General features: G+C 58.3%; 1 protein-coding gene across 1 annotated transcript; it reads right to left on the reverse strand.

Moving 5' to 3' along the window:
- Positions 1 to 100: 100 nt before the first annotated feature.
- LOC123941208 (complement C4-A-like) lies at positions 101 to 14346 on the reverse strand. Its single transcript, XM_046004131.1, has 41 exons — positions 14195 to 14346; positions 13863 to 14061; positions 13454 to 13655; positions 13178 to 13248; positions 13009 to 13094; positions 12751 to 12833; positions 12480 to 12576; positions 12219 to 12324; positions 11945 to 12077; positions 11390 to 11505; positions 11110 to 11286; positions 10779 to 10964; positions 10458 to 10643; positions 10137 to 10295; positions 9750 to 9876; positions 9503 to 9574; positions 9026 to 9223; positions 8822 to 8933; positions 8661 to 8731; positions 8250 to 8389; positions 7925 to 8134; positions 7634 to 7685; positions 7442 to 7531; positions 7098 to 7307; positions 6845 to 6920; positions 6524 to 6680; positions 6306 to 6422; positions 6035 to 6206; positions 5586 to 5818; positions 5344 to 5511; positions 4947 to 5006; positions 3903 to 3996; positions 3637 to 3823; positions 3410 to 3500; positions 3171 to 3245; positions 1493 to 1595; positions 1278 to 1367; positions 1080 to 1178; positions 877 to 960; positions 476 to 608; positions 101 to 345 (listed from the first exon to the last, which is right to left on the reverse strand). Exons 1-41 carry the CDS (start codon positions 14257 to 14259, stop codon positions 204 to 206), a joined length of 5229 nt encoding a protein of 1742 aa, XP_045860087.1. The 5' UTR covers positions 14260 to 14346; the 3' UTR covers positions 101 to 203.
- Between the last annotated feature and the right edge of the window lie 75 nt (positions 14347 to 14421).

Consider the following 14421-nt stretch of genomic DNA (forward strand, 5'->3'; position numbering starts at 1 on the left):
TCACGCAGGCTCTGGGAGCCTCAGATTAGGCAAACCCTGGTCTCATGGCTGGCAAGGGTCTGGGGGCACTCCTCTCAATCCTGGAGACACACACTGACACTCTGCTGCCAAAGGCCTTTATTGAGTCCCTGGAACAGCCTGGGGCCGTGTCCAGTGGGCACAGAGACCGTCCAGGCATCCCCGGGGGAAGGGGAGAGCAGCCCTTACACCTGGCAGCCCTGAGTGCCGTACTCCTGGAGGAAGTTGCTGAGCTGGGCGCAGGCTGCCCGATGGCGGGTGCTCTGGCACAGGCGTTCAGAGGGCATCTCCTCGACCCAGGTATTCGAGTCCAGCAGGTACTGGGGGCTGCAGAGGCAAAAGGGCAGTCAGCAGGGGTGGGGAGGATGGGTGCCTGGTTTCTGGCAAGGCAGGGTCTGCACGCTGGGGATCCATCTGTTCCCTCATGTGGGAAGAGAGCAAGGCCCAGAGAACTCACTCTCCCTTGAGGTCAAAGGTAACTCCATCCAGACCCATGATTAAATATTCTTTCCCAGGTTCCAAGCGAAGACGGCAAGAGGCTCGAACCAGGAAGTTTCGGGTCTGACGGACAGTGGCCTTGGTGTCCTTGGCTGAGAGGATAAGGTGTACAGGAATTATAAGAGGCAAATGGAAGGTACAGGACCAGTGAGGGCCGGGGGCTGTGCACGGAGCCTCTTGCTTAGCCCTCACTGCTCCTAATGGGGATGTACGACTGCTTTTTGATTTATGGCCAAGCCCAGAGCTTCCAAGAGGCTGAGGGGCTTTGAGCTCAGCCTCCAGACATCCGCTGTCCCGGGCACCCGGGCCACAAACCCTGACCTCGGCTCCCTAAGTCCCCCTGCCCCAGCCCCTTCATACTGAAGTGCAGGACTTGGGTGATTCTGGTTTCGAAGAGGCGGAAGGCAGCTCTGCTATCTTCTCGGAGGACCTTCACCTGGAAGCCTGCAAAGGAGTTTAAGGGAAGGGAGCACAGGTTTGTTCCAGCAGCGGTCATGAGGCGCGGGCCCAAGTACAGAGCTGGGCGGGGGTGTAGTGGGGAGTGGGGGCGCGGGCACACGGACCGTAATGCACGCGGGGGTGGTAGCAGGCGAACTTCATCCTGTAGCCAGCCTCATCCTGCAGCCCCCGCTCCAGGGCACGACGCTGTCGAGGGCACTTCCCTGCCAAGGGGTGGGGTGGGGGACAGATGAGCCAGTGAAGGCCCCAGCCTCACTGGCTTCCCCTCACCCTGCCCCCCCGCCCCCAGCCCTAGCTCTCACCCTCAGCACACTGGCAGACGTCAGCAGAGCACAATGTGGACAAGAGTTTGCTCTTAGTGGGGGCTCCGTAAAACACAGAACATTTGCGCTCTGCAGGACAGAGTACAGTTAGAATGCACACCCAACATCACTGCCACCCGGCACTGACCCCCCTTCCTGATGTCCCATGTGGGGACACCTACTCCAAACCTGCCAAGAGCCCCCCAAGCGCTCACCAGGGTTGTAGTAATCATACACAGCTGCGCTGGCCGGCTGGACGAGCCCCACGGGCACCTCCTGAACAGCTCCAAAGCCCACACACTCCCGGGAGGTGGGGACCTGGCAGGGTGGGGAGGAGACATCAGGAAGCACCCCCTGGGCCCTGCAGGCCACTGGGCTGCATCTCCTTGACCTGTGTCTGGTCTTATCTTCAGTGTCTTTCACATGCTAGTACCTTCCGGCTCCGGAACTCTTAAAAACTCTAAAAACCCCGAGGTCTCTGCTCACGTCACTGCCAGACAGTGACCTCGTCCCAGTCTCCAGTGCCCTCACATCATGGACACGTTCTGCATGAAACTCTCTGAGCTCAGGGTTAGCTTCTGGCCATCCCTGGTTCTGACCTTGTCATGCCTGACCATCCCTCTTCTTCCCTCCCAGAGGCACAGTCCCTGGCCCTGGCTCCTCGGGTCCACCACATTCCCCTAAGGAGGTCTCAACCGCTCCTTGGCTTTCACCAAACCCTTCCAGGCTGATGATTCCCAAATTAAACACTCAGCCTCATTCTTGCAGTAGGATTCTTGTGGGACATAGAAATTCCCCAAATTCACTCTGCCTGCCCCCAGAAGCCCACCCCCAGGTCCCGCCACAAAGGCCTTGCTTCGTTACTAATGCACCCAGGCCCCCCTTTTTGTGTCATAACATAACGGCAGGTGCTGTCACTTGCCCATCCTCATGGCCTAGACCCAGACCCCTCTCCTCACACCCACACTACACTGATCTGGTCCAGCCCGGTTCCCTGCCAGTCTCCCTTCCGAGCCACGCTGTTTAAGTCAACTCCTCATCCAAAATCTTCCTGGCTTCTTATCTGTCACTGTGTTCAATGAAACTCCTCTTCTTGACTTCTCAGGCTAATGGGGTCTGGCCCCTCTGTAAGCACTGGGCGGGGGGGCGGGGGGCTTCCTCAACCCCTACACACCTGGCTAAAGGTGTTACAGTATTACATCTTTTTCACATTTTCTCCAAGAGATTACAGCTAATGCTCAAAAAAAGTTTGAGGGCCATCAGAGGGTTAATGATTCTTTGTTTTAGCCAAAAATGGCACATGGAAAGGCAAAAGCAACTCCTCTATGACTGTCATCACTTTGGAAAAGAAAATATAGGGGCGCCTGGGTGGCTCAGTGGATTAAGCCACTGCCTTCGGCTTAGGTCATGATCTCAGGGTCCTGGGATCGAGCCCCACATCGGGTTCTCTGCTCCGCAGGGAGCCTGCTTCCTCCTCTCTCTCTCTGCCTGCCTCTCTGCCTACTTGTGATCTCTCTCTCTGTCAAATAAATAAATAAAATCTTTAAAAAAAAAAAAAAAGGAAAAGAAAATATACTTCAATATCAAAAACAAAAACCAAAAAAACTAGAAAGGTCAACAACAAGCAACAATGGCGGCCCTTGAGTTGCGTAAATTCAGCTTTACGAAGGGCTCACTCTCGAGTCCTTCCCTGCGGATGAGCACCAGCCCTGGAGTGGCACCCGGAGCTCAGCCCCCATCGCCCACAGGCAGGGCGGCCTCCTGGGCCTGCCCCTAACTCTGCTCAGACACACTCTCATCCTGTCTCCCTGCTTCCATCACACGTACTCTCTCAGGTCACCCGTGCTTAGTAAACCCATGGTCACCCTACCTGTGTCGCCCCTCCCTGCTCACCGAGTCGAAGTACAGCAGGACGTGGGGACCCTCGGTCTCAAAATGACTCACGTAGCGGTCAGAGAGGGAGGTCAGCTGTGGGGAAGGACAGATGGTCACAGGGAGGTGGCCCTGGCTCCTACACAAGACAGGGCTCAGCGCCTGGGACAGCTTCAGGGATGGACCCGAGCTCCTGGGGCACAAGGATTCCCATCCTCCCAACCACCCTCGCCCCCCACTGCCTGGGCAGCTGACTGCACCTTCTCCAGGTCGGCATGCAGGGCGCTGAATCCACTCAGGAGGGTGATATCGGCAATGGCCATGCCCGACAGCCCCTCCTTGCCATTCCGCCTGCAGAGAGACATGTCCAGGGCCCACATGCTCTGGGTGGCAGACACCCAGCCCCGGCCTCTGCCCTGCCTCCGTCTCCTGGCCTGGCAGTGCCCCGTGCCCGGCGTAGCCACCCACCCCCGCCCCCCGCGCTCACCAGATGCACACGGTGTACTGCACTCTGGACTCCTGGTCGTCGGGCACCCCGGGGGCCTCCCGCCTGCGGCGATTCCGCCGCCTCTCAAACAGCTCCAGGGGTGTCACGGTCTGGGAACCGGCATCTGGGTCATCCTTGGCTGGAAGCTCCTCGTACACATAGTCCTCGTAGTCCTCGTTGGCCTCCCCTGCACAGGGACAGTGGGGTGGCTTGGCTGCTGGCTCCAGCCCCCTTGGGGCCCAATGGCCTGCAGCCCCAACACTCACTTGTGTATTCAACGTGGCCCATGACAGTAACTTGAATCTGAAGATCCTCACAGGTCGTGTTCTTCAGGTCCAGGACGTTATAGGTACGAAGGATCTAGCTCAACAAGGGGTGAGAACAGGGTACATTTGGGGCCCAGACCTTTCTCCCGGGCCACACCTGGGCCGTCCCCTAGGCTGAGGGGTTCCAGGCCTTCCACCCCTCATCCCTCCTGACCAGTCCATTAAGGCGGGTGGCCCAGGGTCTGCGAGACCCGGCAAGACCAGGGATAGGGGCCTGCCTCAGGGGCAAGCACTCTACATGGGGCCCAGAAGAGGCTGGAATGGAAAGCTCAGGAAAGGTTTCTGGCCAAAGCTTGCAGGAGAAGAATGAGTTTGTCACTTGGGACGAAGGAAAGGAAGGACACTCAAGGGAAGGAGATCTGTGTACATGAGGGGATTTGTCTGGCGAGGGAGGTGGGCAGATGCTCATTCGTGTAGGTGGAAGAGTCTGACTTTTCTCCAGGGTTAGTCTGACTAGTGTTTTCGGAAGGCTGGTCTCACGGTAGTGTGGCACAGTGGATCAGAGGGGTGAGATGCAGGTTAGGGAGAAGTTCCAACACTGTCTTAGCAGAGTCTAGAAAACAAATGGCATGGGCCCTGGGCAGCAGGGGAGCCGAGGACGAGCTGCTGGGGCCATAAGGAAGGGTGGGGGTGGGGACACTAAGATGGCCTCCAGAGTGGTGGCTGGGCTCCTGTGGGGAAGGGGCCTGTCGGTCAGGTGAGGGGACCCGGGAGGAAGAAAGGGTTTGAGGTGCTGTGTGACATGTGGGGCCTATGGCTCAGGCGAGAGGCCTGGGTTGAGGTGCTGGGTATGTATGCCATCAGCACTGATTGGGAGAGAAGGAGAGGACAGGTGCCCAGAGAGGGCAGAGACCAGAGTCGGGGGGACCAGTAAGGGGGGCCGCCCACTCGGGGGCATCTCCTTCCTTCCCTCCCTCCTCATCGTGAGCTCCTCCTCAGGCCTCCCACTCAAGACCACGGCCCCTCCATGCTGCTGGCTCTCACCTTCAAGGTCCCTTTGCTGTTGCCTCCCACCTTCACATTAATCTTGCTGCCCAACGAAAACTTGCAGGAACAGACAAGGGAAAGGGATATCAGAGGGGCACACGGTTGCTCCAGTTCATCTCCTCTCACACCCACTCACAGAGCTGACACCTCACCTCAGCCTCCTAAAAACGCTGTTGGGTAGACTATGCATATATTAATTTTGAGATGAGAAAAACGAAGCTCAGAGGTTAGGTGACTTTCTCCAGGTCACGTGGCAAATAGGTCTTCCCACAAGGACATCAAGCCAAGATGCCATGGGGATTCCACAAGGGTGAAGGGAGGCAGGGTTGGCTTCCGGCCTGGCCATGGGAGGCCCAGGGATGGGGGAGGCAAGCCAGGTGAAGGAGTGGCTCACCTGCAGCTCCTCCTCCAGCCCCTGAATTTGGTGGTTGTTCAGCTGCAGCTCGTGGGACTTGAACCCACTGCGGCCCATGGAGCTAAGAGTCACATTGAGTGCCCTCTCTTCAGGGGTGTGTGAAGCAATCCAGTATGCAGACAAAGCATCCAAGGCTATCACTGTGTCCTGGGGAGGTGGACTGGCACTCAGGCACTTGGTCTCGGGACCACCCACCCCCGAAGCCCTCAGGCAGCCCCTACCTGGGTGCTGCGGAACCCGCCTTGGAAACTGCCCTGGTGGGTAAGCCAGGCTGCAGCATAGTCGGCCATCTCTGACTTGCCCTCCCGAAGCAGCAGGTGAAGCAGGCCGTAGGCTGTGGTTTCAATCCACACGGCTGGGGCTTGGGGTATGGGGTCTGCTGGGCCTTGAGGAGCCAGGGTGGGTGGGACGGCATTGCTCTGAGAACCAGGGACTGAGCCCCAGTATAGGTTATCTGGAAGTAAAGGGGGACCCACAGGTGAATGGTGGACAGGGCTAGTTGCCTGGTCCTCTGACAATCCCTATATTGAGCTCTCCCAATTCTGCCCAATTATCCCTTGGGCTTTCATTCCTTCTTGAGGTCTTCATTCAATTTCTCCCTTTGGGCATACTCAGGGGTCTCAGGTCCCCCAAGACCCAGGCTCACTACCAGGACACCCTTGGTGCTCACCCCTGGTCTTCTGGGCCATGGCCATGAGGTTGCGGTGGGCAACATCCCGCAGGTCCTCAGAAGCCTTGGTGAGAGTCAGGGCATAGGCCGTGATGGCAGCAGCATGGGCACCAAGGGTCCCAGCACTTGCTTTCTCCCCCAAGAAGGAGTTCGCTCTGATGATGGAGGTTTCCTAGGAGAAAGTGGGGAGGAAGGTCAAGAGAGCTGGATACCTGGGTTCCTGGGGAGAGAGGGGGAAAGCTGGGGACCAGGAAAGGGCAGACACTCTTACCACTTTCTGCTTCAACTGCTCTGCAATGTCATCCTGGAAGACAGCCAGCCCATGCTGAAGGGCGATGACCACAAAGGCTGTGAGTGCCACAGTCTCATCATCTCCCACCAGGCCCCCCTAGTTGAAGGGGATGGAGAGAAGATGTCAGCCAGGAGCAGGGAGGAGCAGGAGGGGCAGGGACCGCCATCCCACCTTGGTCCGGCCTCCCAACCCCGAACCTGCATGTCCCTGTGTAAAACCGGGCAGAGGTCCTGGAATGACCCGTCCGCCTGCTGCTGGGACAGTAGCCACTTGGCCGTCTCCTGCAGCTTCTCAGGTGAGCCGCCTACCTGCTCCTGGGCCAGACTCAGTACCTTCAGCACAAACGCTGTGAGCCTGGTAGGGAGGGAGGAATGGCTGGGGACAGTGACTGGTCCCCGTAGGGGACACATCCCCACTCACCTAGGCACCTGGTTATTCACCCTCCCACTGTATTGGGCTCTGCCCCCTCCCCCAGCCCTGGCCCCCAAAGAGACCGGGAAACACTCTCCCAACCTCACCAGGTGCTGCTGTCCCGATGCAACCAAGCCCCATAGGAACCATTTGTTTTCCGAAACTGCTGGATCCGCATGTAGCCTTGGGACAAGAGGCAGCTGCTGAGGCGATGCTCACTCTCCCACCACATGTACCCGAGGCCACACTCCCCATTCCCATCATACACCCCCTTCCTTCTCCCTTCTAGCTAGGTGGGCTCCCCCTCTGCCTTGAACTGCCCTCTCCCAGCCCCACGCCTGCTTGCCCCATGCCCAGAACCTTTCTGGATCAGATCCACAGCATGGTCCTTTGTCTCAGGGGGCAGTGTGCTCCACTGCTCTGTCTTGTCCAGGTAGCGGGAAGCAGCCAGTGTTGGAGCCAGTAGGAGCATGGTTTGCTCCCCACAGCCCTGGGGAAGCCTCAGGAGGGAGGCCAAGCCTCCTGGTGACAAGACCCCCTTAGAGCCCAAAGTGTCCAGTGGTTCTGAGGCTATAGGGGGAGATGGAGGTTTAAGGGTCAGAGACCAGGTCTGGGGACCCGTGGAGTCGTGAGATCAGACAGGGGTCCCTGGGTGCCACATGAATCTCAGGCTGCCCCTGGGAAGAGACGGAGAACACTCCCACCTGTAACCCTGACAAAGCTGCTGAAATCTCCATCTGGGATGATATTGGGGTCAGAGTTGCCAGGAATCTCCAAGGTCCGGGCTCGGTGGTCTGTGGGGGATGGGCCAAGATGACCATCTGGTTGGCTGCCAGCATCCCCCACCACCTACAACCCCATTAGGACACTGGTGGCTGGAGGAGGGGGCCACTCACCCAGGGGATTGAGCTCATAGACAATCTCCTCCGTGTGGATGGACCCTTCTCTCTGTCTCGGAGGAAACACAGGTATGAGAGGCCACATAGTACTATGGCCTGCCCCTCCCAGTGCGTATTCCCTAGGACTTGGAGTTTGAGCATCAGGTGCAGAGTGGGATCAGAATTATAGAAGATGTAAACAGACCAAGGCATGGTTTCAGGTATCTGGCCAGCAGAGAGGGTACGGGGTGTGGGGTGTGGTGTAAATCTGGGAGTCTGGGGGGCTGGATTCGGGGCTGCTCCAGTCACCTGAATTTGTAGAACCTTAGACACTGCGTCCCCCACAGGGAAGTCCGAGGACCCTTGAGCCACCACCTTCAGGGACACAGCTGCCGCCGCCGTGGGCACCACAGAGAAGCCGACAGGCCGGGCAGAGCCTGCAGGCACCAGAACACTCTGGGCCAGCCCACCACCTCCAGCCAGGCACAGCCCCTCCACTGGGGACACGTGGATGCTCACCTAGGTGCAGGAAGACGGGGATGGCCAGAGCCTCAGGCCGGTTTGGCCCCCCACCCTCCAGCTGCCCCAGCTCCCAACCACTTCCCTGTGTGCTCGGGCTTCCGCAGGGCCTCACAGTCAGATTTTTATTCAGGTAGTTGTAGAGGACAGGCCGCAGCTCCAGCTGCTCAAAGCGGCGGACCGAGACAGGCAAGCGGAGGTGCAGGTGGAATTCCTGGAACACTCGGATCCGGGCCGGCGTGGCCACACACAGGCCTGGTGGATGGGGGTGGTGGGTGTAGCAGAGGGGGCGGAGACCAGAGGCCTGGGGGTGTCATGGCCACAGGGTCCCAGGAGGGAGGGGCAGGGGGTGACCCATTTCTGCCCCCCACCTGCCGCCACTCCCTAGCCTCCCCACCCCAGCACATGCCAGTGCAGACATCCCCAGGGGTCTGCCCCCAGTCCTGTACGAAGAGCAAAGGGCTCAGTGGGAAGCCTTGGTCAGGGGGAAACAGATGGGGCGGGGGTCCAGGCAGGGCCATCTCACCTGTCCTTCCAGACAAGCTCACAGCGTGGATCTCCCATGTGGTGAGAGAGTCAGGGAGCATGTGGGACAATCTGCAGTAGGAAAGGCGAGAAGCCCCATCACACCCTGGGCCGGCTCCACACCAGCCCAGAGCCAAGGCCAGGCCCACCACACCCTCTCACTGGAGGAAGCGGTCCACTTTTTCCACTCTCCAGAGCCAGTTCTCCGGGAAGAAGCTGCGCACAGGAATGTCATCCTCATCCATCAGGTCTTCCTCTTGCAGGACCTCCAGAGCTAGGGGACCACAGCGTGGGGGAATCAGGAGGGGAACCATTCTGCCCTTCCAGAGACTCTTGCCAGTCCCCCAGCCCCACCCAGAGCCTCACCTCGGGCAAGGCCCACCTGGCCCCTGGAGCGGGACTTCTTGCGCAGGTTCTCAGCAAACTGGCAGCAGGACAGGAAGGGCACCCGGCAGGCCGCCTGCCGCACCCGAGCCGCCCGCTGCTCGCAGGAGCGTATCATGGGCAGCCTCGTCAGCCCATCCTGGCAGCAGCGCCGGGCTTCTGGGGAAGCATACTGGCCCACTGCAGGGCCGGGGAAGGGTGTGCACAGGGAAACCCCACAGAGATACATCTCATTTCCCACCCAGACCTCTAGATACACAAGGACTCACCGTGAAGAGACCAGGAACTCTGGATCCTGGCCAATGGAGGGAGTCTCCCTCCACCTTCAACCCCAGAACTTGGGTCTCCGGCCCCAAATACCATATACGGGCTCACTGAGGAGCAGAGCAGCCAAAAGGGAGACCCCGTCACCCTAACCCTTGGGCCAAGTGAAGAGCTGCACAGGCTCCCACAACTCACACTTCTCGTGAATCGCCTTTTGGAAGTTCACGTTTCTCTTATTCCGGGTTTTCTTCTTGGGACAACTCAGACCTGATAGAAAGCAGGACTGCAGCCCAGCACAGGAATAGGGGTCCCACCTCCCCTTCTCACCTTCCTTCCCTGGCCCAGGCCCTTCCCACCAACCCTCTTCTCATCTTATACCCTCAGGCCCCTCCTCCTTCCTGATTGTCCCACCACCCAATTCCCCTTCCTCCTTTGTTCTCACTCTTTCTGGAGGAGGTCAACAGTTCTCCATCAGAAAAGGCCAGACCAGCTGCCTCAAACACCTGAAGGGCATTGTCCCCACCTCCAGGGCCGCAGCTAAGGTCATAGCTATTCATAACTTCCAAGACCTGCAAGAAAAGGCCGGGAAGTTGCAGATGAGTTGAGGGACCCAGATGGGCCACCCAGCTCTGGGTGAGAAGGCAGGGCATGGGCAACCCTGAAGAGAGTGCGGAAATAGAGACCGGAAATAGAGACCGCAGGGCCCAGGGCTTGAGGGAAGCTCAGTGGGAAGTCTGCAGGGAGATTCAGTGAGACCTCAGGGCTGGGTCCGGGACAATGAGCCCCACAGGGGAAGGAGGGCTGGCGAGAATGGAGGGTCCAGACAAACCTTGGCCATGTTGAGGGGTTTGTGTGAACTCCCGCCCACAGCATACAGAGCCGTATCCACGGCCCCCAGCGCCACCAGGGCTGGCGAGTCTGTTTGCAGGCGGAGCTTCACAAACTCCGCAGGACGATACTCCTTGATGCTGTCCACATTCAGCTCCAGCTGGCAGAGGTGGGAGGAGGGGGGGCAGTCAGAGTGGGGAGAGCTTCCTTCAGCCCTCAGTGTACCCCAAACCAAATCCATGCCCTGCTCACAATCACTCTGTCTTCTTTCTCTCCTGACCCCCTAACACACAGACGTGCCACCTCTCTGAATGCCAGTTACCTTGCCCTCGCAGTCCCCTGCCTGGACATCCACGCGCAGGGAGTTGGCCACTGGGACGTCCCCATGATAGTAGAAGGCCACAAAGTAGAAGGAGGGTACCAAGTTATGGTCCACAAACACGGAGACTGAGGTCAGGTCCGTCCTGGGTTCTCGAATCATAGACACAATCTGGCCCCGGGACAGGATCTGAGGCAAGAGTGGTTTCCTCTTCACTGCACAGCCCCAATCCTGAAGCAGTTCCCTTCACCCCAAGGGCTCTCTCCTGCCTGAGATCCTCCCTGCACCCCACCCTCCATCTTCAACAGACCAGCTTCTACGCACCATGTAGTAGTAATGAGAGAAGCTGTCCTCACTGACGCCCAGAGCTCGCAGGTTCAGGACGAGAGTGTCCCCAACGCGAGGGGGTCGAGGATCCAGCCGCTCAATGGACAAAAACCTGGACCCTCCTGAGAGTGGGGCTCTCACGGTGAGCCTGCCTACAGCTGGATGAGGGGAGCCTGCAGACACCTAGAAAGAGAAGCAGGGCAGGGGTACGGTCAATGCCAAGGACCCCGGTCACCAGCTTCTTCCCCCAGTCCAGGACAAGGATTCTCAGGAAACTAGCCAACTTTTCTTTCCTTCCCCTACCCTGTCCCATGAGTGGGAGTCCTACCAAGAGCTGCACTTCTGAGATGGACTTTGATGTAACGATGGGAACAATGACTTGGCCATGCTCATCTGTGTTTTGTTCAAGGTCCTGGATTCTAGAAGCAGAGCCAGAAGACAGAGTGGCCAAAACTTTGACAGGAATGCCAGAGGCCGGGAAGCCAGATATGTCTTGGACCAGGGCCTAGGTGAGCAGGGGAGGGACACATAAAGAAGACTGTTCAGTGAGCCCAGTAGCCTCCTGACCCCAACCCACCCCCAACTCATCCTCCCCCTCCAAAAGAGACCTGCAGCAGAAAGGGGGCCCCAGGCACAAGGTGTCGCTTGGTGTTGCTAAGATCCAAGGTGAAGGGAGATGACACAAAACGCCAAGATGTGAGCTCTGCTTCCTCCATCTCTCCCCCTGCAAGAGATGCGGCAGAGAGAGGTGGAGGACAGAGAGACATGGAGAGAGGAGTGGGAGAGCCAGGGTGACCACAGCTCGAGTGTTTCCTGCCCACGAGACACTCAGCTCCTCAGACTCCTGAGGACACGGGCCATCTTGTACTCATCTCTGTGTGCTGAGGCCAGCACGGGACCTAGCACATGGACGGTGTGTAATTTGTGTCTGCCGGATGGACGGAGAGATGGGTGAAGAAAAAAAAAATTGAGACAGCGAAAGGGTTACCTTCTCCTGAAACCACCCAGAAACACAGCTGGGGAGGGACAGTCTCCTGGGTCTTTCCTGGCTTTGGGTACAAGACAAGGGTAAGAGTAGGGAATGGTGTCGATACTGGAGAACAGGGGGTCAGCTCAAGGTCAGAGGTGGGGGGGCTGGGGTTACAATCAGGGAGGCCTCTCACCTGGAGACTCAATGATCGCAGCGGCAACATAGAGGCGCAGCCCAGGGAGGTCAGCAATGTTAACATGAAGCTTCTCCAGGGAACCCTGAAACTCAGCCTTTGAGAGGGAAATATGGCACTGGCCATCTACCAGCTGGAGCAAAAAAGAAAACAGGGCCTGGGGTGAGATTTGTCTCCCTCCTCCCCACCCTGACACCCTCCTCCCCTCCCCCACACCTTCCTCCCCTCCCCGACACTCTCCTCCTCTCCCCCACACCCCCACCCTCCCTCCTACCTTAGTCTGATTCTCCAGCCCCCGAAGGAAAGTCTTATCACCATCCTCACCCAGGAGCCCAAAGCGCACATACGCCACCCCTTGCACTGGCTTCCCGTAGATGTACCTGCCGCGGTGGAGAGAGTGGGTCTAGGAAATAAGGCCAATGTCTCAGGGTGGAGGCAGGGGGCGGCACGAGGAGGCAGGGCTTCACAGCTCCTTCAGACTGAATGGGGAACCCTGGGTGCCCCACGTGGAGGACATGGAGGACGGGAGAGTTACCTGGCCTGGATGTCTAATTGGATCTCATCGAGAAAGCCAGGCGCTGTCAGGATGTAGGGCTTTCCAGGAACAATCTTCACCTCGAAGTTGGGAAGGACTGACCCAGCGTGAAGGGGTGGCAGGTCAGACTGGCGAAAGGACCCTTCAAAGACTTCCCTTGGGGCTGTGGCACCCATACCTCCCTGCCCCTGCCCTGCCCCACCGCCTCCCCTTCTATCCGTATCTCCTTCAGGAAAGGAGATGCTCGTCCCACGTCATCTCCAGCTCTCACCATATTTCTTCACCTCAAACTGGGTACTGCTGTTAGAGTCTCGGCCATCTGAGAACCGGGCTGAGATCCTCCATGTCCCTGGCCTACGAATGGGGGAGGGACTCAGCCCGCTTGTGCAAGAGGCCCATGGAGAGCCAGAGGACCGACTGGGGGAAAACCAGAGCTGTGAGAGGGGCTCAAGGTCTGACTGGGTGCTGGAGGCAGAGAGCCATGGGAGATGGGCACAGGAGGGACCGTCACCAGGTCAGGGGAGCTCACTCTGAGATATCGGGAATCACAAAGTCATCCTGGAAGATGGAGGAAGTGTATACTTCCCTCTTCCTCACACGGAGGCCATGAGAGTTCTGCAGTGGGAGTAGAAGCGGTCATGGATGGGAGGTCAGATCAGCAGCCCTGCTGATCAAGGTCAGAGAGGTCAGAGACTCACCTCCACTGTGACCGTAAGGGTGTCAGAGGACGGGCGCATCTTTTGATCCAGAGCAAAGATCCGGTATCGAACTGGGAGAGAAGGGCAAGAGCTGAGCAGGAATCCATTTGCAAAGGTGGGCCTCGGCCCCCACCACTTCCAGGGAGCAAGGGGGAGGGCAACAAATATTTGCCAAGCAGCCTTCCTGTGTGGCACCGTTCAGACTGTCTCACAGGGTACCAAACATGCCTTGAGCAGGCCGGGAACCAAAGGCAGAGGCCCTGGGGTCCAACTCACCCCGCTGGCCAGGGTTATAAACGGGCTGGTCGGTCTGCAGAAAGAGGTGTCCCCGGCGAGAGGAGAAGAGCAGGTTGACGCCCTGAATGTCTGTCTTTCTAGACAGAGAGTTCTTCAGCCATGGTGACTGGGCCACCAGCTGGACCTCGGGGCCACGGAGGAGGCGGTAGAGGCCACAGGTCTCTGCATCTCTCGGGGAGATCTGTCAGGAGAGGCAGAGGGAGCAGGTCAGAAACAGAGCAGAAGGAAAAAGCCAGAGATGGAGACAGAAACAGAAAAGGTAACAGTGTGGGGAGTGGGGGGAGAAGAGAGAGGAGGTAGGCCAATGAGATGACCAAACACTTAGAAGACAGAGGGGAGCAGGGTGAGAGTGACTAAGAAGCAGTAGAAGGGAGTGGAGGCTAGTTACCTGGAGGCTAAGGTCTACGTTGTCTTTTTCTGAGCTGAGGGAAAAGTCCATCTTTGGGGAGCAGACGGCATTCAAGTTGGATGGGTTTCTCAGGAACACTGATCCTGTCACTACTTGTCCCTGGGGAACATTCTCGAGCTGCACCCTCACTGAGAGGGGGACCCCCAAGTGAACCACAGAAGGCGAAAACAGGAGCAACCTAGGGAGAACAGGAAAGGGTCCGCATTCAGCGCCCCTGGACCCCTCCATCCCTCATTCCTCCATCACGTCCCCCATGTCGGTTCTCCCATCACCAGCCCTGTCCCACTCAAGCACTAGTGTCCTTCCAGGACCTGGGCTTCTGCAGGGATAAGGCGAAGAAGCTGGTCACCCAGATCAGCCCCCAGAGGAGCCTCATGGCTGGAGGACCCAAGAGGGATCAGACCCGTCTGCCTGCCTGCTCCTCTCAGTCAACCCAGGGCTTAGAGCAGATTTGACTCTGGAACTTGCTCCTCCCCTGGCTCAGCACAGCCGGGAAACCATGTGACAGGCAAGAAATGCAACTGGCCCCAGGCCCAGT

This window comes from Meles meles, chromosome 5, assembly GCF_922984935.1.
Source record: "Meles meles chromosome 5, mMelMel3.1 paternal haplotype, whole genome shotgun sequence".
Lineage (NCBI taxonomy): Eukaryota > Metazoa > Chordata > Mammalia > Carnivora > Mustelidae > Meles > Meles meles.

Bases quoted from the DNA above. Each gene is read 5' to 3' on its own strand.
- LOC123941208 (XM_046004131.1), bottom strand. From the start codon at position 14,259: ATGAGGCTCCTCTGGGGGCTGATCTGGGTGACCAGCTTCTTCGCCTTA. The intron at 12,834-13,008 runs GTGAGCTCCCCT...CCCCATTCGTAG, and splicing joins GTGATTCCCGATATCTCAGA to GCCAGGGACATGGAGGATCT. The intron at 7,686-7,924 runs GTGACTGGAGCA...CCTCCGAGACAG, and splicing joins CTAAGGTTCTACAAATTCAG to AGAGAAGGGTCCATCCACAC.